General features: G+C 61.0%; 1 protein-coding gene across 8 annotated transcripts in view; it reads left to right on the top strand.

Annotated features, from left to right (window-relative positions):
* The window catches only part of LOC133349119 (receptor-type tyrosine-protein phosphatase kappa-like), a 149304-nt gene that overhangs the window by 35726 nt on the left and 90905 nt on the right, over positions 1–22673 (top strand). For all 8 annotated transcript variants that reach the window (XM_061562316.1, XM_061562315.1, XM_061562319.1 and 5 more), the window contains exons 3-7: positions 4533–4828; positions 5752–5833; positions 8717–8832; positions 17819–17993; positions 22100–22212. In XM_061562316.1, the coding sequence (XP_061418300.1) occupies positions 4533–4828; positions 5752–5833; positions 8717–8832; positions 17819–17993; positions 22100–22212 (782 nt within the window). The remainder of the gene's footprint in view (positions 1–4532; positions 4829–5751; positions 5834–8716; positions 8833–17818; positions 17994–22099; positions 22213–22673) is intronic.

Raw genomic sequence — 22673 nt, 5'->3', positions numbered from 1 at the left:
ACCGCTCGGATTCTCACTTTTGGCTTTGAATGATCGATGCGGTCATGGTGTACGCTTGCTCGCTCGCCCCCTCGCTCACCCATCCCTTACTCACCCATCCCTCGCTCACCCCCCCACTCACCCATCCCTCGCTCACTCCCCCCCCCGCTCACCCCCCACCCCCTCGCTCACCCATCCCTCGCTCACCCATCCCTCACTCGCCCCCTCGCTCACCCATCCCTCGCTCACCCATCTCCCGCTCACCCATCCCTCGCTCACCCACCCCTCGCTCACCCATCCCTCGCTCGCCCCCTCGCTCACCCCCTCGCTCACCCATCCCTCGCTCACCCATCCCTCGCTCGCCCCCTCGCTCACCCCCTCGCTCACCCATCCCTCGCTCACCCATCCCTCGCTCGCCCCCTCACTCACCCATCCCTCGCACACCCCCCGCACCATCCCTCGCACCACCCCCCGCCTCACCCATCCCTCGCACACCCCCCCGCTCACCCATCCCTCGCTCACCCATCCCTCGCTCACCCATCCCTCGCTCACCCCCCTCGCTCACCCATCCCTCGCACACCCCCTCGCTCACCCACCCCTCGCTCACCATCCCTCGCTCGCCCCCTCGCTCACCCCCTCGCTCACCCATCCCTCGCTCACCCATCTCTCGCTCGCCCCTCACTCACCCATCCCTCGCTCACCCCATCCCTCGCTCACCCATCCCTCACTCACCCATCCCTCGCTCACCCACCTCTCGCTCGCCCCCTCACTCACCAATCCCTCGTACACCCCCCCGCTCACCCATCCCTCGCTCGCCCCCTCACTCACCCATCCCTCGCTCACCCATCCCTCACTCACCCATCCCTCGCTCACCCACCTCTCGCTCACCCATCCCTCGCTCGCCCCCTCGCTCACCCATCCCTCGCTCACCCATCCCTCGCTCACCCATCCCTCGCTCACCCATCCCTCGCTCACCCATCCCTCGCTCGCCCCCTCGCTCACCCATCCCTCGCTCGCCCCCTCGCTCACCCATCCCTCGCAGTGGTCCTTCACAGGGTCGCTAGACGCACATTCCCTCTCAGCTGCCCACAGGAAAAGCTCTCTTGTTGTCCTTCCCCGCACCTCCGATTAGCACGGTTGGCTACGTACGGTGCGAAATAAGTGCAACATGCACTCTTCACTTCCCCACACCGTGGTACTTTTGTTTTTGAGCCTGGAGGGACGATGTGCTGAGCCAACCCCCAACCAAGCGTTGAACTCTCTGGGAGCCGCTCGCTCTCCCGAGCACGGAGCCGCCACGCCGACGTCCGCGTGGTCACCGCCTCAATGAAACCTTCGCGCTGGAGCCAAGATGCGGTAGATCTCCGGCTTTATTGACTGAAAACCAGATACCGACGTGAGCGAGCTGGCAGCCCTGGAGGAGGAGGAGGAGGGGGCCGGGGGGCAGGAGGAGGAGAGCTGGGTTTAACGACAAACTCGCTTGTAATTTGTAAACGAGCACAAATAACCAAAGCTGGCCGGCGTGTTCAGTCCACTCCATTCCGGACTCCTCTCTCCTGTGCGACGATTTGCTCCGGAGGGAAAGCAGCGACGCGAAGGTGGAATGAGGGCTGCGCCATGGCCCCCCCACGCCTCCCCATGCCCGCAGAGGGGGGGAGGAAGTTGCCACGGGCCAGGCTTTGTGGCGGGCGCCGTTCGGAGCGCGGATGGCGATGACAAACCAAGCGGCGGCGGAGCCCCCCCCCCGCAGCCTGACACTCGTGGCTCGGCCGAGCGCGGTCGGACTTGTCGCGTGAGACAATAGTTCAGCACGCGGGGGGGGGGGGGGGGTGTCTCTTCACGAATTCACGTCTACGCCGGTGGCGAGCTGAGTGACTCCTAATTCGGATGTTTCCGCAGGGCCTCCTTTTGCTCAAAGCCTTGACGGTGAATTTGCAAACGAGCGGTGTATTTCGTGAGAGGTTCTTGTTTGGATAGGCTGGCTCTTGTCGCCGTCGTCATCATCATCGTCTTCATCGTCGGGCATGATCAATCCGCTGCTTGATGACGGCGCCCTTGAGCCGTCGCCGCCATCTCTCACCGTCCCGCGATTCCCGCAGCCCTCGGCTAGAAGATTGATGAACGGCCGTCATGAGCGAGCGAGCGAGAGGGCGTTAATCAAGCGGCCGTGGTCACGCTGGAGCGATGTCCTCCTCCTCCTGCTGCTGCTGCTACTGCTGCTGCTGTTCACGAGCGTGAGGTTGAGCGATCACTAACCCTGCCCTCCACCTCCTCACTCCTCCCTCTCATCTTCCTCCTCGTCTCTTCCTCTGTCTCTCCACTCTGCCAGTTGTCTATCCACGTCTCGTCGCCCCTCTCTCCGTCTCGGAGGTGGAGGAGCGAAGTTGGCGCGCAGTTCAATTAATTCATTATTCGTTTATTTCCTCGTGTAACCTCCGGACGCTCCGCAGCTACTGGCGGCTTCCCGTTAGGGGATCGTCGCTGCTCGCCTCTGCAATCTGAATAATGCAGCAGGAGGGAGGGGTGGCGATTTGCATGAGGACGGCTGTTGGCAGCCGCGCGGTGGCGGCCCCACGGGCGGACGGGGCCCGCGTCCTCATTAGCCGCGGAGCGCAGGGCCAGTCGTTATTTTGTTTTTTTAGCGAACGGCCATTTGTTGCCCCGGCGACGCGTGCCTCTGGTGCCGTTTTGTCGCCGTTATCGACGTGGACGCGGAGCGGCCTCGGAGCGACGCGCGCCCCTCGTTTGGCGCGGTTGGCCACGTACGGCGCGACAGGAGTCCGACGCACGACAATGGCCAGCTCTGTCTCTGTGCACGCGACGCGCCTTGCCGCGTTCATAATGGCCGGCCACGATCTCGTGAACCCAGAGATCGCTGCTCTCTACCGTTGCCGCTCTCTACCGTTGCCGCTCTCCACTGTTGCCGCTCTCCACCGTTGCCGCTCTCCACCGTCGCGGAGTCTCCCGCCGTCGTCCTGCTTGTAGCGTCATCAGGAACTGAATTGGGTTCCCGAAGAAGCTTCTGGCACGTGGAACGGAACGTCAGACATTGTTCCAAACGACGCACGGCACGACCCGCAAACACATCGGGAGAGTCGCCAACACTTTTGGGGCATGACCCAACCCAAGCAGGTTCTTAATGGCCGACCTTCCGTGGTGTGTGCTCACCATCACACGTTACATCCGCGAGCCTATGGTCACGGTGAGACTCCCCGGTTAGTTTGTTTGCCTGCTTCACTTTGGGTCTGCGGTGGGAGACTGAAGATTTCATAGAATGTGGCTGAGCAACTCGGGGTTGCCATCATCATCATCATTGACATCACAACTATATTGTCATCATCATCACCATCGACATCCTTGATGTGTCATTATTGTCATAGCTGTGATCAACAGCACCGTCGTTGATATCCACTCGTCATTGTCGTTATCATCGTGAGTTTAGAATGCACAACACGTGCCCCCCTCACCCTCTCCCTTCACCACATCCCGTCATCACACACCTGCACAGCCACACGGCCACACACCTGCACAGCCACACAGCCACACACCTGCACAGCCACACAGCCACACACCTGCACACTCGCACACCCGCACCAACTGGGTCCCCACGCTGTCATCGCGTTGCATTTTTCTACCGGTCCGATGGAATTTTGACGCGGGTGGCACCACGTTGGAGTGGGGGGGGGGATTGGGTGGGTGGGGGTGTGTGGGGGGCTGGGTTGTTGGTGGTGGTGTGTGGGGGGGCTGGGTGGGTGGGGATGTGTGGGGGGCTGGGTGGGGCTGGGTGGGTGGGGGTGTGTGGGGGGGCTGGGTGGGTGGGGGTGTGTGGGGGTGTGTGGGGGGTGGGTGGGTGGGGGTGTGTGGGGTAACGGCAGCCGAAGCACCACGGCTAATGGCCTGGTCTGTGCCCTCCCCCCTGACCACCCCCCACCCACCCCCCACCCACCCCCTCTTCTCACCCCCCCCTTCCACCTCCCCAAGTCCCAGCTGCCCACTGCTACAAAACTTTTGTGCTGAGCTCGGGAAAAGTGATGCAGAGCGAGGAGCACGGAGCGTGGAGTGCGAAGCACTAACGCGGAGCGGGGAGTGGGGAGCGTGGAGCCGGGAGCAGTTTCGGTGCGGTTATGCAGGCAAACACTGCAGCATGGGCAAGGCGTGGTGGTGCACTGCTTGCTGCTGCTGCTGCTGCTTGGAATCCCGGCGGTCTTAATCTGGGGCAGATCACGCCGACCTTCCCTCAACCGTGGATGGCCGGGGGGGGGGGGGGTTGCTGAACCCCGCTGCTGAAAGCTCAGCTCCCCCTTCTAGAGTGTTACCGTCACGTCAAAACACGTGGGGATGGTATTGAACACGCGTAGCGGTTTCCCTTCGGCCTTCGCTCACGTGACACCCTGGTGGAGGTTGCCGTCTGTTGCTGGCCGCTTGACAGCTTCGGCCTTTGAGCATGCGCCGGGCGGGTTGATGGCGTCTCTGGGTCGCGTGGGCCACGGCGGTGAGTCGGGCGCGGCCGACGAAATCCTAACGCTCGCCCGCGCCTCCTCCCGCGGGCGCAGGCCGCTTTGCGTTCGTGCCGCTGGCCGGGAAGCCCGAGGGCTCGCGAGGGCGCCTCGCCGTGCCGCCGCTGCGCGAGAACGACACGCACTGCGTCGACTTCAGCTTCCACCTGTCGGCGGGCGGCGCCTCCTCCTCCTCCTCCTCGCCCGCGGCGCTCGCGCCAGCGCTGAACGTGTACGCCCGCGTGAACGGGCGCGCGCTGGCGGGCCCCGTGTGGAACTCGAGCCAGGCGACGGGCCGCGGCTGGGTGCGCGCCGAGATCGCCGTCAGCACCTTCTGGCCCAACAGCTACCAGGTGAGCGGCGCGCAGAGAGACATGGAAGCATCACATTGGTATGCTGCTCCCCACCTAGAGATCAAAACATAACTTTATTGATTGAGTGGAGACCCAGATACAGCATTCTGGACCTCTGTGTATCTTTTCCGACGCACAATGGCACTACTCGGCTGAAATTAAAAGTAACTCGTTAATTATGAATGAGCGGCAACCTCGTTAAGCACACACGAACGCAAGCACGTGCGCGCAAAGACAAATATCCCCCATATAGCCTTGACGGACTGTTGGGGCAAGTGCTGTCAGCGAGCACCTATGAAGACCGGTAGGTGAGTGGCCGATGCCATGACCGGCCGTCTTTGTCTCCCCAGTGCTAATGGTGCACAACACAGCAGGTACTCTGAATAATCTTAAGCATAACGAAGGCTTTGTCTTCAGATTTCCAACAGGGCAGTGAGTGGAGTGAGTAGTCGTGTTTGTTGCATCCGTTATTTAACCCAGTGGCGAAATAGACCCGTAGAGATGCGTGTGGTGGCTCCCGCGCCTTGCAGCGGAAGTCCCTGGGTTCGATTCCCCATCCGGGGACGCCTTTCTGTGCGGAGTTCACGTGTTCTCGCCCTGTTCGCTATGGGTTCTCTCCGGGTTTTGCGAGTTTCCCCTCGGCCACTGGCAGACCAGTGCCCATCGCCGAGCCAGGCGCCGGGCACCTGGTGGCTGCACAGGGACAGCTGCCGATCGGGGCTCCACGCTATGAGACGTTCCCTTACACGGTGGAGCGTAGCCTCCCGTGACCCCCAATTGTGACCTCCCATGACCCCACTCGTGACCTCGCGTGACCTCCGCCCATGACCTCCGCCCGTGACCTCCGCCCGTGACCTCCTCCCCTGACCTCCGCCCGTGACTTCCGCCCGTGACCTCCGCCCTTGACCTCCGTCTCGTTGCAGGTGGTGTTTGAGGCGGTGGCGGGGAGCAGTGGCGCCGGCTTCGTTGCCGTGGACGACGTGCAGGTGCTCAGCTACCCCTGCAGTGAGTCTCCACTCCTCCTCTGCTGCTCCCACTGTCTGGATGCCCCTTCCCCCCCCCCCCCAGCCATCCGTGCGGCCGACTCCCTGCCCCCTATTCAAGTCCAGGCTCAAGTCCCTTCCTTTTCCCCATTTGCCTGCAACTGACTGCCCCTCTCTCTCCATTCCCATCGAGTAGGAGAGCCATAGGTGAGACTAGAGCTGATGGTGTGGGTGAGTGAGTGTACAGTTGATCTGTGTTTGAATCTGCGCGTGTGTCTGCGTGTGTCTCCATGTGTGTGTCTACGTGTATGTCTGCGTGTGTGTGTGTCTTTGTGTGTGTGTGGCCTCAATGTGCACATAGCCTGGCACAAGCATCGTGGTGATGTCACCGCCACTTAGTGGTGAATGGCGGTTGTTGTGTGTGTGTGTGTGTCCACCTGTACGCATCGACTCTGAGTGCTCACGCACGCACGCAAACGCGCCCGCAGTTTTGACGACACCTGGGCTCGCCTATCCGTGAATTCAAAATTATCTCAGATTTTTCGCCACTCGCAAAAACGTTTCACACTTAGGAGATAATTGCGCGAGGCGTCAGCTGCTGCGTCGGCGGCAGCGGCGTTCGGATTGAGCGCTCGCTCCGCGCTCGCTCGGCTCAGAGCGATTGCGGAGCGAGCTCCGTCTGTCACGCTCGCTTCTCCATCGGCACTCGGCGCTAACGAGCGGGAGAAAGTGACGCGGGATTTAGCCGAGAAATATTTAACGATGGCCCCCACCAATAAACACCCCCCCCCCCATAAAAACAAACTCGATGCGCCCACAAATTAATGGAGCATCGCCCACCCATGACGGCGGCGGCGGTGGCGCTCCTCACCGACGCTCGCTCACTCGCTCGCTCGTGTGCAGCGCTGCCACGGTGACTACGACGGTGACACGGTGCGGGGAGCCGCTCTTCCACCACCCCCCAGCCCTTGCTCAGCTGCGACGTCGTGTCTCTGTGTGCAGTGCATCTCTGTGTGTCTCTGTGTGTGTGTCGTGTGTGGCTATGGAGACAAAGGCGGCCGGGCGTGGTCCTGGCCACCCACCCCCTCCTGTGCCATGCCGGCCTTCATCGGTGCTCATGAATAGCAGTTGCCTCAACAGTTTGTTAAGGGCTACGAGCGGATTTTTGTTTCTCTGTGTATAAAGTGTGTGTCTGTGTGTAGTGTGTGTGTGTAGTGTGTGTGTCTGTATCTGTGTGTAGTGTGTGTCTGTGTGGGTAGTGCGTTTCTTTGTGTATTGTGTGTATGTGTTTGTAGTCTGTGTGTGTCTGTATCTGTGTGTAAAGTGTGTGTGTGTGTCTATGTGTAATCTCTCCGTATAGTGCGCGTCCCTCTGTGTACATTACTAGGCGCTCGCTAGCAGCACTTGCCCCAAAAGCATGTGTAGGCTACACAGGGGACCTTTGTCTTTGTGCATGTTTGCACCGGTCTTCACTCGCAGCCACAAACTGCGATCTTGGAACTGGGATTTTCCAAGAACACGATTCCATGACACAATCACCCAGTGAATGTCATAACTTATATTTCTTGTTCCCCCTTTGGGTTCCTTCCCATCCCTCTCGCTCGCTCTCTCTCTGCCCCTCTCGCTCACTCGCTAGCTCGGACAGCTGGTTTCATTTCGTCTAATTAATTCAAATTGCGTGGACCTTCGCCAGCAGTCCGAGCCAGCGCCTCGCTGAAACGCAAGCCGTGTTTCTCTCCAACGCCGAGACACAAGCCATGTTCCTCTCTAACGTTGTCTGGAGGTTGTGGCCGCTGCCCTGTAGGGGTGGTGGTGGTGATTGTGCCACTGCGTGGTAGTGGTGGTGGTTGTGTTGCTGTGTGGTGGTTGTGGTGGCAAGAGGCACCAAGGTAACGTCGGGTGAGGAATTCCCACAATGAGAATAATTATTATAATCAGATTACAATAACGTTGATGATTACATCGATGATGTGACAATGATAAAAATTATGGTTATTATAATGACCCTGATGACAACGATGATGATGGCCCTTCCATAGGACACAGAAGGCCGGGTGAAGGCCCTGCCATATGACATGGAAGGCCGAGCGATGGCCTTGCCATAGGACAGAGAAGGCCGCGCAAAGGCCCCGAGACTTCCGCCTTCTCCCGTTAAATCGGCATCACCGCTCTACCCTGACCCCCGGGGCGGCGTGATGGACAGATATTGCAGGCTCCACGCCGGTGATTTACGCCGTGGTAAAAAAAAAAACTTCCATTTTTGTCAGAAAATCCGTGCGTCTCTCAAAGGGAGGTGATGGAGGGCGGCACGGAAGCCATTTCGCTTTGTTCCCCGAGTCAGGACTCCCCGGGTGTGGGCGCAGCAATAAAACAAAAATAAATTCACGCGGATCGCGCTTTTAAAGCAAATGGCTCGGCGCCGTGACCAGAATTATTGCCGCCTGCCCGCCCGCCCGCCGGTTTTTTTCCAGCGAATGTGCCAAAACCTTGCGGCTGCCCACACCCTGCCGTGTTAACGAAGAAAACGGAACGAAAAAGTGAAAAGTGTGCGTAAAGACGCGGGCGGGTATGCGCACGTTGGCCCTACGTGGCGAGACAAACAAAGGAAGACGCGGAACGGAGAGAGGGTGGGTGGGCAAGACGGACGTCGTGTTGACCGTTACGGAAGGCTGGGGCAGGACACGGGCTCGACTTGAACGGTTGATGGCCGGTGGTCGAGACTAAAGAAAGCATCCTTGAGGACGCCACCGCGGAGACGGAGCGACTGAGTTGCCAGGTGGATCGTTACAACGCATGACCGTGAACCATGGCGACGGCTTGAGGGAGGCCCTCATCCAGCAGTGGATAGATCGTGGCTGATGATGATCACAAATCTATAACTCTTGCCCCCCCCCCCCCCCCCCAGACAAGGCCCCCCACTTCCTGCGGTTGGGGAACGTGGAGGTGAATGCGGGGCAGAACGCGACGTTCCAGTGCATCGCGACCGGCCGGAACTCGGGCCCCACACGCCTCGCGCTGCAGGTGAGAGCTCCACTCCCCTCTCTCTCGTCGCCGCCGTTGGCTCGCTCGCACGGCAAAGCCGGCCCCCTGCCGCGGGGGGGTGCGGGGGGGGGGGTGCGGGGGGGTGCGGGGGGGGTGCGGGGGGGGTGCGGGGGGGGGTGCGGGGGGGTGCTGGGGGGGTGGGGGGGGGGGGGGGGTGGGGGGGTGAGGGGGGGGGGGGGGGGGTGAGGGGGGGTGCGGGGGGTGAGGGGGGTGAGGGGGGGTGGGGGGGTGGGGGGGGTGCGGGGGGGTGGGGGGGGGGGGGGGTGGGGGGGTGAGGGGGGGGCGGGGGGGTGGGGGGGGGTGGGGGGGGTGGGGGGGGGAGGGGGGGTGGGGGGGGCGGGGGGGTGAGGGGGGGGGGGGGGGGGGGGTGAGGGGGGTGCGGGGGGGTGCGGGGGGGTGCGGGGGGGGGCGGGGGGGTGCGGGGGGGTGGGGGGGAGGGGGGGTGCGGGGGGGTGAGGGGGGGTGGGGGGGGTGGGGGGGGCGAGGGGGGGTGCGGGGGGGGGGGGGGTGCGGGGGGTGGGGGGGGGGTGCGGGGGGGTGCGGGGGGTGCGGGGGGTGCGGGGGGGGGGGGGGGTGGGGGGGTGAGGGGGGGGCGGGGGGGTGGGGGGGTGGGGGGGGTGCGGGGGTGGGGGGGGTGCGGGGGGTGCGGGGGGGTGCGGGGGGGTGCGGGGGGGTGCGGGGGGGTGCGGGGGGGTGCGGGGGGGTGCGGGGGGGTGCGGGGGGGTGCGGGGGGGTGCGGGGGGGTGCGGGGGGGTGCGGGGGGGTGCGGGGGGGTGCGGGGGGGTGCGGGGGGGTGCGGGGGGTGCGGGGGGGGTGCGGGGGGGTGCGGGGGGGTGCGGGGGGGTGCGGGGGGTGCGGGGGGTGGGGGTGGCGGGGGGTGCGGGGGGGTGAGGGGGGGGTGCGGGGGGTGCGGGGGGGGTGCGGGGGGGTGCGGGGGGGTGCGGGGGGGTGCGGGGGGGTGCGGGGGGGTGCGGGGGGGGTGCGGGGGGGTGCGGGGGGGTGCGGGGGGGTGCGGGGGGGTGCGGGGGGGGGGGGGTGCGGGGGGGTGCGGGGGGGTGCGGGGGGGTGCGGGGGGGTGCGGGGGGGTGCGGGGGGGTGCGGGGGGGTGCGGTGGGGGTGCGGGGGGGTGCGGGGGGGTGCGGGGGGGTGCGGGGGGGTGCGGGGGGGTGCGGGGGGGTGCGGGGGGGGTGCGGGGGGGTGCGGGGGGGTGCGGGGGGGTGCGGGGGGGTGCGGGGGGGTGCGGGGGGTGTGCGGGGGGGTGCGGGGGGGTGCGGGTGGGGTGCGGGGGGGTGCGGCCGGGGGTGCGGGGGGCTTGGTGCGGGGGGTGCGGGGGGGGTGCGGGGGGGTGCGGGGGGGGTGCGGGGGGGTGCGGGGGGGTGCGGGGGGTGCGGGGGGGTGCGGGGGGGGTGCGGGGGGGTGCGGGGGGGTGCGGGGGGGTGCGGGGGGGTGCGGGGGGGTGAGGGGGGGTGCGGGGGGGTGCGGGGGGGTGCGGGGGGGTGCGGGGGGAGTGCGGGGGGTGCGGGGGGGGTGCGGGGGGGTGCGGTGGGGGGCAGTGCGGGGGGTGCGGGGGGTGGCGGGGGGGTGCGGGGGGGGTGCGGGGGGGGTGCGGGGGGGTGCGGGGGGGTGCGGGGGGGTGCGGGGGGTGCGGGGGGGTGCGGGGGGGGTGCGGGGGGGGCGGGGGGGGTGCGGGGGAGGTGCGGGGGGGTGCGGGGGGGGGTGCGGGGGGGTGCGGGGGGGTGCGGGGGGGTGCGGGGGGGTGCGGGGGGGTGCGGGGGGGTGCGACACTTCCCCTGGGCTGTGGGGGCGTTTTTGGTTCCATCATTTAATTTTATTTAGTTTCTTTAATCCATATATTTACACACAAATGTTATTTTGCATGTTTCTCTGCACCCGCCTCTCAACTACCTCGTCACTATGCCACGCTACACGGAACTTTTACGACTTTGTATAAACAGTCAAATCTTGCTTATTTAGGGCAAAGGCTGACAAGGGGAGGGAGCGCCAGATGAAATTAAACCACGAATTGCGCCCTTGCGGACATTTGCCTGACCGTAGCAGCGTGCTCGGGGTTCACGCGATCTCCTCTTGTTTTATAATCCCCTCCGTACACCGCGTCCGCAGACCCCTCGACGAGTGAGGAGCAGCCCGGAGTCAGGCCGCAGTGCGAGCACGCAGGCGCTCGCTTCGTTCGCGAGCTCGTTTCATTGGCACCCCGGATCGTCCGCGCAGAAGCGGCGGTTAAATTGCATTGTACCGTATTGTACCGTATTGTACCGTATTGTACCGTATTGTATTGTACCGTATTGTACCGTATTGTACCATATTGTATTGTACCGTATTGTATTGTGCGGCTCTCTGCCGCGTGTTGCTGTTAAGTGAGCTGTCCGACGTTTTTCTCTGCATGCCGGGATGGGGCTTCTTCAGGAACTGAACAACGAACAGAAGCTCAGTTGAGTTCCTGTAAAAGCTCCCAGAATGTGGAGTGAAACGTCAGACATCACGCCCAACGACACGAGCGCAACCCAAACCGGGGGGGTGTGGGGGGGGAGCTCACTACATTTGCCTCCAAACTGAATTCCCGTCGAATGTGCGTGGTTTTCTCTGCTTTGTTATTTCCCGAGGCGGCTGTCTGAAGCGGCTTTGCTGCGATGACTCCCCTCTTTCTCATCCCCCTTCAGGACCACTTCGAGCGAAGCCGCCCGGGCAGACCGTCGCGGCGTAAACTCGCGGCGCGATCCTGCGTAACGCCGCCTTGATTTCCTTAATTGGGTTTGGAGTTTGTTGTGATTGATTTCCTCGGGCCCTCCCCATCGGGCGGAGAGAGAGATAATCTAATGCCGGCGGAGGCCGTGTCTCCCGGCGAGCGGCGAAAATGAGATTACGCGGACGGCGCCGCCGCCACGGAGACGTGCGGGAGAAGTGCGGGAGACGCGGAGAGCTCGATCGAGTTCGAGACGAGAACAGCGTCGTCATCGTCAGTGGCAGCAGTGTCATCATCATCATCATCACGAGTGCCGTCATCGGCATCATTAGCAGTGGCATTACATCACTGTCATCAATTAAATAATCAGCATTGACATTCTCATCATAATTCGTGTTATTGTCGTCAGTAGTGCAGTGGCATTATCAGCGTCTTTATTATCAGCAGCAGCAGCACCATCATGAGTCCGCGGCAGCTTTGGCAGAAAGAATGTGCGCCGCATCTCACACCGATCACAGGGTCTCATCGTCGTCATCAGCCAGGATCATTCTGCTGCTGGGTGAAAGCCTCCCAATGGTGTCGCCTTCAATCGCGGTTCCGCAGAGCAACGATCCGGCCAGCACCTTCAGCCGGTGTCGTGTCTCCATGTCTCGGCTGCCGCTCCGCGTTTAGTTTCGACCACGCGGCGTCGTCCCTCCTCGCCATGGCGAATCCCGGCCCAAGCCAGGCCTGGCTCTGTCACAGCCCTGCCTCTGACTGTGCAAGTCGTCACGCGCTGCAGTAACAATGGAGTCACCGCTGTAACTTCAGGTGCAAATGCTGCTGCTGTAATTATAATTGGCGGTGGCCGCTTGGGTGAGACCCTTCATCCGGCAGTGGATTGATCGTGGTTGACGATAATCATTTGTAACCGTAACCACCGATGGCATGCGTGTCCCAAGCCCAGCTAACGTCCCTTGATTGTTTCCCGAGAGAATCCCACGCAAGGCAATTAGATCTCGCGCGAGATGGCCATGCAGCGCCGATCACCCGTCTCCCGGGCGAGGAAAGTGAACGCATTCAGACGGCGGCGTCGAGAAAGCGGGAAGCGAGGAGCGAGCAGGCCGAGCGTCACCTCCGCATCTTCACCTGCCAATTAATGGCTGTGGATGAAAGGCGAAATTCCCGGAAAAGGAGATGCGATCGACAGAGACGCCGGGCCCCACTCGAAGCCACTAATTGCGCGATCGACCCACTTAAAGGACACTTGCGCCTCACAAGTTTATTTTGAATGCCACTCGCAATCAATCCTCTACCCCCCCCCCCCTTCACAAATTACGAAAAACAAACAAAAGGAAACTGGTGAAGGGGTGCCGAGGGGATGGCCAGGAGTGGGGACTGCTCAGCGCACCGCCGTGTCCTGTCGCGGACTGTCAGTGCTGCCGAGTCGAGGCACGTGGGGCCTGCCGCGTGTGCTCTGTGGCCACGCCAGCACTCGTCGTCGTGATTGCGTGGCATTATGAACGAACATCATGATGACGAGGATGATGATGATGATGATGAGTGCCACCTTGCTGCGCGAGAAGGCAGTCTACTTATGGGAGGGTAAACAGTTGACCCTTTGTGTTTGTGTTTAAGGGGATTCTAAAAGCGTTGTACTGGAGCAGTACAACACCGTTATGTTACTGCAATTCATGTGTGTGTGTTACTACGACTCGTGTGTGTGTGTCTCTTCAGCACGAGTGTTTTTGTGCCATCAGAGTGAATGCGGCTTTGATTGCGCTCTCCGTGTGAAGTCGAGGTTAAACTCAAAACCCTCGGCCACTTTCGTTTGGGAAACGAAAGTGTTAAACGCCGCCCGAGTCTGCGTCCCTGCGTCACGCTCCTCCACATCATACAACACGAAATCCCTCTCCGCACAACTGTTCTCTCTCTCTCGCTCGCTTGCTCGCCCACCCGCTCGCTCGTACACTCACCCACTTCCTCTCTCTCACCCGCTCGCTCGCTCACACGCTCGCCCACTTGCAGGAGCTGCGGGCGTGGCGGTGCCGCTGGGTCCCGATCCCGGTGCGCAATGGCGCGGCCGTCAATTGCGGCGTTATTCCGAGCGTGCTCGTAATCCGCCCCATGTCAGAGTTCTATTTCCGACGTGGACTGAAGATGCGAGTGGGGCCCGGAGTCCGACGCTGGGAGTAGAGTTGGAGAGCATTGATCGCGGTCGATGGAAGTGCTCCACGGCGTCGCGTGCGTTGGCCACGGTGTGTTAGTGCCGCCGCAACGCCAGTTTCCAGCTGCTCCGTGGAGCGAAGGAGGAAGGAGAAATGTGCATTGCGTACCGTGGGTTCTCTGACGCTCGCCAGCGCGTGGTTGTCCACGGGGTGCCGTGCACCAGGGGCCGTGCAGGGCTCACTCCGCTACGCCGGTCGGGGCGGGATGGCGGAGTTCACCGAGCGGCGGCTCTGGCGAGGAGGGTGCCAGAAACCCTTAAAGTCATTTGGCCAAATTACACGAGACCACGTAACCCCCCACTCCCTGCTGTGAGAGAGAGATAATGCTCTCAGACGAAGTTGGAAAGTCCGCTGCTCGCGAGTGACATTTTACAATATCACGCTCTTTTGGTTGAATGGAAGATCGCTGCTGGGAGGTCATTCATCCCTCCTGCCCCCCCCCACCCCCTCCCCCCCCCAGACACGCGTGCTGTCTGCTCCCTGCTTCTGTAAAACATCTGTTAGACGCAATCGCATTTAAACATCACTTTATAAATCCACATTTTATTGGAATGTTCATACTCACAGAGACCCATAGACTTACACAGAGACTGATGCCAGACTGCCTCTCTCTACAAAACAGCTGTGCCCACTGATTCTATGGGTCGATTGAATTTGCACGCAATAGTCATGCACATTGTTTTATTTCATCGCCTGTGCTCTCGCCTGGCCGAGTTTACATTATTCTCTTTCATTAACCAGGATTCCTAATCTTGTCCCAAGGCCAGAAGGCAGCCTGGCCGTGGAGCTACATGATAAGAGCCGATTGCCCTGTGAGTTTTGTGGGTGAAATCGTGGCGGGCGGTGGGCAGTGGGCGTGGCGCTCTGCGGGCACCTGCCCAGGGGTCTGCGTTGGCACCCTCAATTTTAGTTTGTGGCCCACTTTTGTGGCCGCGTTTGGGAAAGTCCGCTGGGTGACTCCTCATTCGCTGGGTGACTCCACGTCCGCTGGGTGATTCCTCATTCTCTGGGTGACTCCACGTCCGCTGGAGGAATGAGCACCAGCAGCACCGGTACCAAACCTATTCCCATCACGACAACCACCACCGATATCCACCATCGCCACTAAGTGACGGTGATGTCACCACGGTGCCTGTGCCTAGACCACCATCACCACCACTACCGTGGCCACCGCTACAACCACCACGATCACACCGCCTCCACCACTTTCGTCAACATCATCACCACCACCATCACCACCATCACAACGACCATGCACGTTGCCACCGCTGCCACCACCACCATCACCAACACCATCACCACCACCATCACCACCACCACAAGCACGCACAAGGCCCAGCTTGGTAATGCGTGGGGCAGCGACGGTGGCACTTGCATCGGACCTGGTCTCGTCTGGCCGCTGTGATGAGTTATTCATGTTCTGAGGCCCCACCGTTTGCCCCGGTCTGGGCGAGGGGGTGGGCATGCACAGCCCCCCTCCACCCGTCCAGCCCTTGACCCCCTCCTTCCTGTCTACATCACTTGGAATGTTTCCTTCTCCCCGGCAATTTTGAAAAAAAATCAAAATGAAACCGGGTGCACTGGAGCACGTTCACAGGACCGTCCCCACAGCTCCCTTGACATAAAAACGGGCATTGAAGATTAAAGATTCAAAGTGACGCTGAGAGCGCTTTAAGAAGCTTCCCCTGCAGGAGACGCAGTGTCCGTGCCGCCGTGAGCAAGGACGGACACGGCAGCGCCCCGCGAGCCGCATCTTCTCCATCGCCAGCACCCACTCTGCCCACGGCACCGCGCTCTGCCATCACTCTTCAGCATCAAACTCCGACATCACACTCCGACATCACACTCCGACATCACACTCCGACACCGCTCTTCAGCACCATCCGACACATGGCGCCACGTCCCCACCAGTTGGGTAGTGGCCTTCCACATCAAGACTCCAATAGAGACCCCATAGAGACCCACAGATTCCCATAGAGACCCACAGATTCCCATAGAGACCCACAGACTCGCATAGAGACCCACAGACTCGGATAGAGACCCACAGATTCCCATCGAGACCCACAGACTCGCATAGAGACCCACAGACTCAGATAGAGACCCACAGACTCCCATCGAGACCCACAAACTCGCGTAGAGACCCACAAACTAGCCATTAACACATCGACGATGGTGCGAGATGAGCCGCTTGTCACGATGGGCTGCCACGTGCTCGTAAGACTCACGTGGGTGTGTGTGGTCTCCATTGGTGCTCGCTAACAGCACTTCCCCCGAAAGTCTGTTGAGACTCTTCGGCGGATCGCGGCCTTTGTGAGTGTGTGGAGTGGTTAGTTGCGTGTGTGTGGAGCGGTAGTTGCGTGTGTGTGGAGGGGTAGTTGCGTGTGTGTGGAGGGGTAGTTGTGTGTGTGTGGAGGGGTAGTTGCGTGTGTGTGGAGCGGTAGTTGTGTGTGTGTGTGAAGCGGTAGTTGTGAGTGTGTGGAGGGGTAGTTGTGTGTGTGTGGAGCGGTAGTTGTGTGTGTGTGGAGGGGTAGTTGTGTGTGTGTGTGGAGGGGTAGTTGTGTGTGTGTGTGGAGGGGTAGTTGTGAGTGTGTGGAGGGGTAGTTGTGTGTGTGTGAAGCGGTAGTTGTGAGTGTGTGGAGGGGTAGTTGTGAGTGTGTGGAGGGGTAGTTGCGTGTGTGTGGAGCGGTAGTTGTGAGTGTGTGGAGGGGTAGTTGTGTGTGTGTGTGTGGAGCGGTAGTTGTGAGTGTGTGGAGCGGTAGTTGCGTGTGTGTGAAGCGGTAGTTGTGAGTGTGTGGAGGGGTAGTTGTGTGTGTGTGAAGCGGTAGTTGTGAGTGTGTGGAGGGGTAGTTGTGAGTGTGTGGAGGGGTAGTTGTGTGTGTGTGTGGAGGGGTAGTTGTGTGTGTGTGTGGAGGGGTAGTTGTGAGTGTGTGGAGGGGTAGTTGTGTGTGTGTGTGGAGGGGTAGTTGTGTGTGTGTGTGGAGCGGTAGTTCTGTGTGTGTGGAGCGGTAGTGCAGTGCTGAGCGTGATGCGCTACGAACCCGGCGACCCGAGTTCGATTTCCGCTCACAGCACCAACACCAGTGACGATTATCTGAACCAGTCCTGGGCCTCCCCTAAGTAGATTCAGCCTCAAATTAGTACCCGGTGCGGTGCACAAACATCGTCACAAAGGAGACAAAGGCGGCCGGGCGTGGTGCTGGCCCACCCGCCGCCTCATACGCAGTGTCGGCCTCGTAGGTGCTGCTCGTTAACAGCACTTGCCCCAAAAGTCAGTTAAGGCTATAGGGGGGATCTCTGTCTTTGTTTGCGTGGGAGGGTGTGTTTAAAGGCATCCATGCAGAGGAGAGTCGAGTCACTTTGTGCTCTGCGCTCCGTATCCAGCCGCCTGGGTTTGATTAATCTCCACAGCCAACATCAGTGGCGAATAATATCTGAACCGCTTCTGAGCCTATCCTAGATCGACTCGGCTTCATTGGGTGCCTAGTATGGTCTCTAATCACAAGCAATGGGGAGACAAAGGCGGTGTTGTTTCTGGCCACATCACCCCCTGGTACACCTTGCTGCCCTTAATAGGCGCTTACGGGTAGAGCATCACCAGCGGTGTGTGCGGATGGCTACGTGGGGTCTCTGTGTGTGAGGGAACACGGGTGCAGGGGTTAGCGCGCACACCTGAGACATTGGTGCGTGACGCTCACACCTGAGACGATGGTGTGGGAGGGTGCGTGTGTGCGACGTGCAGACTGGTCGTACAGAGCAATTAGTACGCCGAAACCCGGCGACTCGAGTGTGTCGCCCTGCGAGCGCCGCGTCACCCTGCGAGTGCGTCGTAGCTGTGCCGTGCACAGCTCTTCGCTGTGTGTTTGGGCTATACCTCGCCTTGTTTGGCATGACGTCCGACGTTTTAGTCTGGCCCCCAAACAAACTAAAATAAAATAAATCGATCCCTCCCTTCTTCCACCTCTGTCACTGTCCCTTACCGGTCTCATCCCGACCTTCCACGTCACCCCCCTGAACCCATGCCCCCCACCCTGCCCCCCCCCCAACTCCCGTCCCGCAGCGCAGTAACGGCGAGGACGTTCCCATAACGAGCACCAAGATGGTGAACCACCGCCGCTTCTCCGCCTCCTTCGACATCCGCCGCGCACGCAAGCGCGACGCCGACAAGTACCGCTGCGTGGTGCGCTCTCCCGACGGATCCGGGGTCTCCAACTTCGCCGAACTCTTCGTCAAAGGTGCGGCGCCGTTGGGGGGGTAGGGGCGAGTGCCAGGGGTGGGGGGGTTGGGGTTGGAGGGGAGCTTGCGGGGCGGAGATGGAGCGACGAGAGAGATCGGCTCTCGGTGGAATGTTGCATCGTGAAGCCGGCAGGGGGTGGCGGCTTTGGGGGCCATCGGACGGATCGCCGGTGACGAAGTCCGTTCGCGGAGCGACGTCGTACGACCGGACTATGCACGGGTTTTGGTATCCAGGAGACCGGCAGGAGAGAGGAGCCGGCAGGAGGGCTGGGTAGTGCCGGGGGTGGCCATTGATCGGTGGGTGTGGAGATTGGTAGGTGCAGTTCGCGTAGTTTTGCGTGGACAGCTCGTTGTGCGATTTGTCTGAAGAGATGCAAGGGATGAGTGTCTAGCGGTCGGCGGGTAGACGGCGGCTGGCTGCACCGTGGCGCCCGTGGCACGCGCCAAGCGCGCCACCCGCGCGCCTGGTGGCTGCGGGTAAATACGAGGAAGCTGGCGCACGCGGGCGGGCGGGCGGGCGGGCGGGGGTCTGCGTTGAGTCGCGCCCATCTGCCGACGCCCCCTATCCTCCCCCGGCAGCCTCCTGCTCCTGCTCGGCGCTGGCATTTCAGGAGGGAGCCAATTACAGGCGGCTTTCATGACATAATTACGGCTGGCATCTGACATTTGGAAAGTAAAGATGCCACATGCCTGCGTCGTTGTAAAAAAAATTATTTGTTGCTGTTTTTGTGTTTACTTTCTACCGTTTAAATGTGTTCACAAAAATATATATTAATATTTCTTGTCCTTGTATTCTCAGCGCAACTTTTGAATGAGATTAAGAGGCAATTTCGCGAATGTCCTTTCAACTCGGCGTGTTTGTTTCTCACAATCAAGTACATTGCAACTGGTAAACAGCGTTGTAGACGTGACTCATCGCGCTCCAATGCCAGGCACACTACACCATACCGACCGGTCACACCACACCAGCCATACCATGCATCACACACCAGGCACACCGCACTGCACGTCTCGCACCCATCGCGTGTTCGCTGATGACAGGGACACAGAGACGGTTGATGTTGTTTATGTTACACGCGCGTGCGTGAGTGCGTATTCTTGTGCGGGGAGTAGTTTTCCTGAAAGTGGCATGTGGTCCGTAACCACGGCCAATCCTGCCGATCGCCGTGCGTGAGGCCGGCGGCGAGACCTGCGCGAGGGCAGCAGCCAAAGGGCGGAACCCGCCCAGGGAGGATGACCGCCGCGGAGATGGAGCGACGAGATCAGGGAGCCAGCGTCGCGAGATTGTGAGGGAGAGAATGGCGACGGCCTCGGGAGAGGACTTCATCCGACAGCGGATAGATCCTGACAGTCGGGGGGTAGTGGCGGTTTGGGGTGGTTGTGGAGGGGGGGGGGGGGTTGGTCCACATTGTGGCCACCGCCACCACAATTACTGCCAGCGGCCATTACCGTTATCGTTAGTGGAGCGGCACGAGTTGACAAAACCACTCGCTTGGGATCGCTGCGGAGAGCCCCGGAGCAGATGTCCTGTCCCACGATCCCCTTCCCACGGCCCCGTCCCACAGCCTCGTCCCACAGCCCCATCCCGCAGCCCTGTCCCACGGCCCTGTCTCACGGCCCTGTCCCACGGCCCTGTCCCACGGCCCCATCCCGCGGCCCTGTCCCACGGCCCTGTCCCACGGCCCTGTCCCGCGGCCCCGTCCCACGGCCCCGTCCCGCGGCCCTGTCCCACGGCCCTGTCCCACGGCCCTGTCCCACGGCCCTGTCCCACGGCCCCATCCCGCGGCCCTGTCCCACGGCCCTGTCCCACGGCTCCATCCCGCTGCCTTATCCTTGTCCCACGGCCCCGTCCCGCTTCGTCGCAGGGCTGCTGTGGCATCTGAGGGCGCGCGAGTGAGGGACGGAGATGCCCCATTGGCTCTAATCGCCGTGGCAGTGGGGCCACCGGCTGTCTCGTGCCAGCGCGCGATCGTGATAGTTGGTGGTAGCGATCGGAGGGCAACGTCGGACCATTGTACCAAACGACGCAAGGCACGACCCGGATCAAATCAGTGGGATCACATCGACATCAGTGGGATCACATTAGTGGAATCGGATGGGATGGGGGAGCTTGAGCTACGGACCTGCCCTGCGGCAGAGATGATAATGATGTTTGCGTGGGAGAAACAGTCGCTTGAAGGGGTTAACGAATCGGCAATGCAAGGGAGCACACATTTTTTCGCGGAATAGAAAATCAGCGAATTAGATTTTGTGGCGGCGGCGGCAGCGGCAGCCAGATTAACGAGCACCTGCTAAGCCCTGATTCTGCTCGGTTCCAGGAACGCAACTAACGGCCTCCTGGCTTATCGTCACCGCGTCGGTGCTTTTACCCGCAAAGCGCGGCGCGAGCGTTGGAGCGGAGCGCCAGGGGAGAGACAGAATGGATTGTGTGGCGGCGTTGACGGTGGACGACGGGTCTCGGTCGAGACTAACGACGGAGCGCCAGCCAAAGCAGGGAATTTCTCTGAGTGGGCACCCCCCCCCCCCCCCCGGCGGTTGTGTCGATGAGATTGACCCTTCGTAGATGACTTCATCCAGCAGTGGCTCGACCCGGGCTGATGATAATGATGATGAAGGTGTCTCGAATAGCAACACAACATTACATTATACGATTGGATGGTCAGGCGGATAGAACGAATGGAATTGATGTCTCTCCTGTGGATGGAATGCGTTAAAAATGAATTGGCCGTGTATCCCAATGCAGGACACTGCCAATAATGGCCAAATGTAATTGCCTTAATCTCACCACGTGAAAAATTATACAAATTACATTCACAGAACCACGTGCATTTACCATCACTGTTGTATGTCTATATGTTAAACTTATTTTACACCGTACATAGCCAACCATGCTATGTGCGGTTGACATTGAGAGGTGAAGGCACAGCCCTGCAATTTCTCGCTCATGCCCCAACCGCCAGAAGGGCCTCCACTCGAGGGCGCTCTGGAGAGCAGGGCAAGGGGTGCTGTCGGCCTTCTCGTTCACATGACTCGGAAGAACATGTGGGAGTTGCCTACCCACACGCGATCTGCCGATTGACTGAATGCAGCGATCCCATTGGATACTGCTCTGTGGAGAGGGGCGGTGGGGGACGAGGGATTCAAGATGCGTTCCCCGTTCCTTTGAACCAGCGCTGACCATCGCAGCCCAGCAGCAGCAGCAGGCCCTCTGTAAAACACCGTGAACTCGAGGTTAATCTTTGTTCTCTCCGCTGTGCTCCCCACGCGTGCGGGCTCTGCCTTGCTACTCTGATTTCTCCACGCACTCTGTCCTGGGCCATCATCTCCACGTCCACTCCACGGGGGAGGGGATGGGGGGGCGGATTTCAGAAACCTGCTGCACCATTATTTGAACCAACGTGCCGGGAGACGAAATCGAACCGGCGACCCCTGGATTGCCAGTGCGGCGCACGCTGATAGCCGTTACGCCACAGCAGCAGCAGCAGCCCTGCTCTTTGTTGTTGTTGTTCTTATTATCATGAAAATAAAAAATACAATCTGGGGAAACAGAGGCGGAGGCGGTGGAGGCGCTTGGGAAACGAGGCGCTCTGCCGGGTGCGGCGATGCTCGCTGCGTGCAGCCGCCGCTCGCTCGCCGCGCCACTGTGATTTATTGGAAAGCGTTTTTTGCGTTCATTAGGCGGCCGCTATTGACCCGCGCAGTACGCAGCGCGGGCTCCCTGACTCGCACGCACGCACGGTGCCCCCGCCAGCAAACAACAACAACAACAACGGATCTCCTGTTATCAGTCATTGCTCAATGTGCACAGAGTGAGAGCGTGTGTAGGGGTGTGTAGGGGCGTGGTGCTGTCCACCCACGCCCTCGTGCGCCGTGCCGGCCTTCGTAGGTGCTGCTCGCTAACAGCACTTGCCCCAACAGTCCGTTGAGGCTAAACGGGTTGTATTTGTATTTGTACATAAGTGTGCGTCTAAGCGTGTGTAAGTGTGCGTGGGCAAGTGCGTGCGTGAGCAGGTTTGCGTGTAACTTGACTGTCACGGGGAACGCGTTTGGGCTGCGTGGCGTGAGGGCGAGCGACGCTCATGCGCGCCTCTCCCGTGTCGCGCAGAGCCGCCGGCGCCGGTGGCCCCGCCGCAGCTGCTGGGCGTGGGAGCGACATATCTGTGGATTGCACTCAACGCCAACTCCATCCTGGGAGACGGCCCCATCGTCGTCAAGGAGGTGGTCACCGCACGGAGACACCGCCACCACTACCACCACTACTACCACCAACAACACTGAAACCACTACCACCAATGCTGAAACCACCAACACCAGCACCACTACGACCACGACTTCCACCACCACAATCAACAACACCAACATTAATACCAACAACCCCTCAGTCTAATCCTGAGCAACAATATGAGTTCACATTAGGCTTACCCCGAACCCTAAGCGCACTAGCCACCAGACACTAGCCCTGACCCGAACCCCACTAGCCCTGACCCTAACCCCACTAGCCCTGACCCTAACTCTACTAGCCCTGACCCGAACGCCACTAGCCCTTACCCTATAAAGAGATGAACACCGAGTCACGCTGGACGGCACCACACCAGCTGCGCCACCCATCGCTCGGCCGCTGCGGTCCCCGCCTCACCTCGCTTTGCCCCCTCTACTGCACTCTCTGACCCCGTGACCTG

Source organism: Lethenteron reissneri, chromosome 29 (assembly GCF_015708825.2).
Source record: "Lethenteron reissneri isolate LAM-NWPU_2019-01 chromosome 29, ASM1570882v1, whole genome shotgun sequence".
NCBI lineage: Eukaryota > Metazoa > Chordata > Hyperoartia > Petromyzontiformes > Petromyzontidae > Lethenteron > Lethenteron reissneri.
The sequence above is the reverse complement of the archived record's forward strand: the minus strand, read 5'-3'. Positions and strand labels throughout refer to the sequence as shown.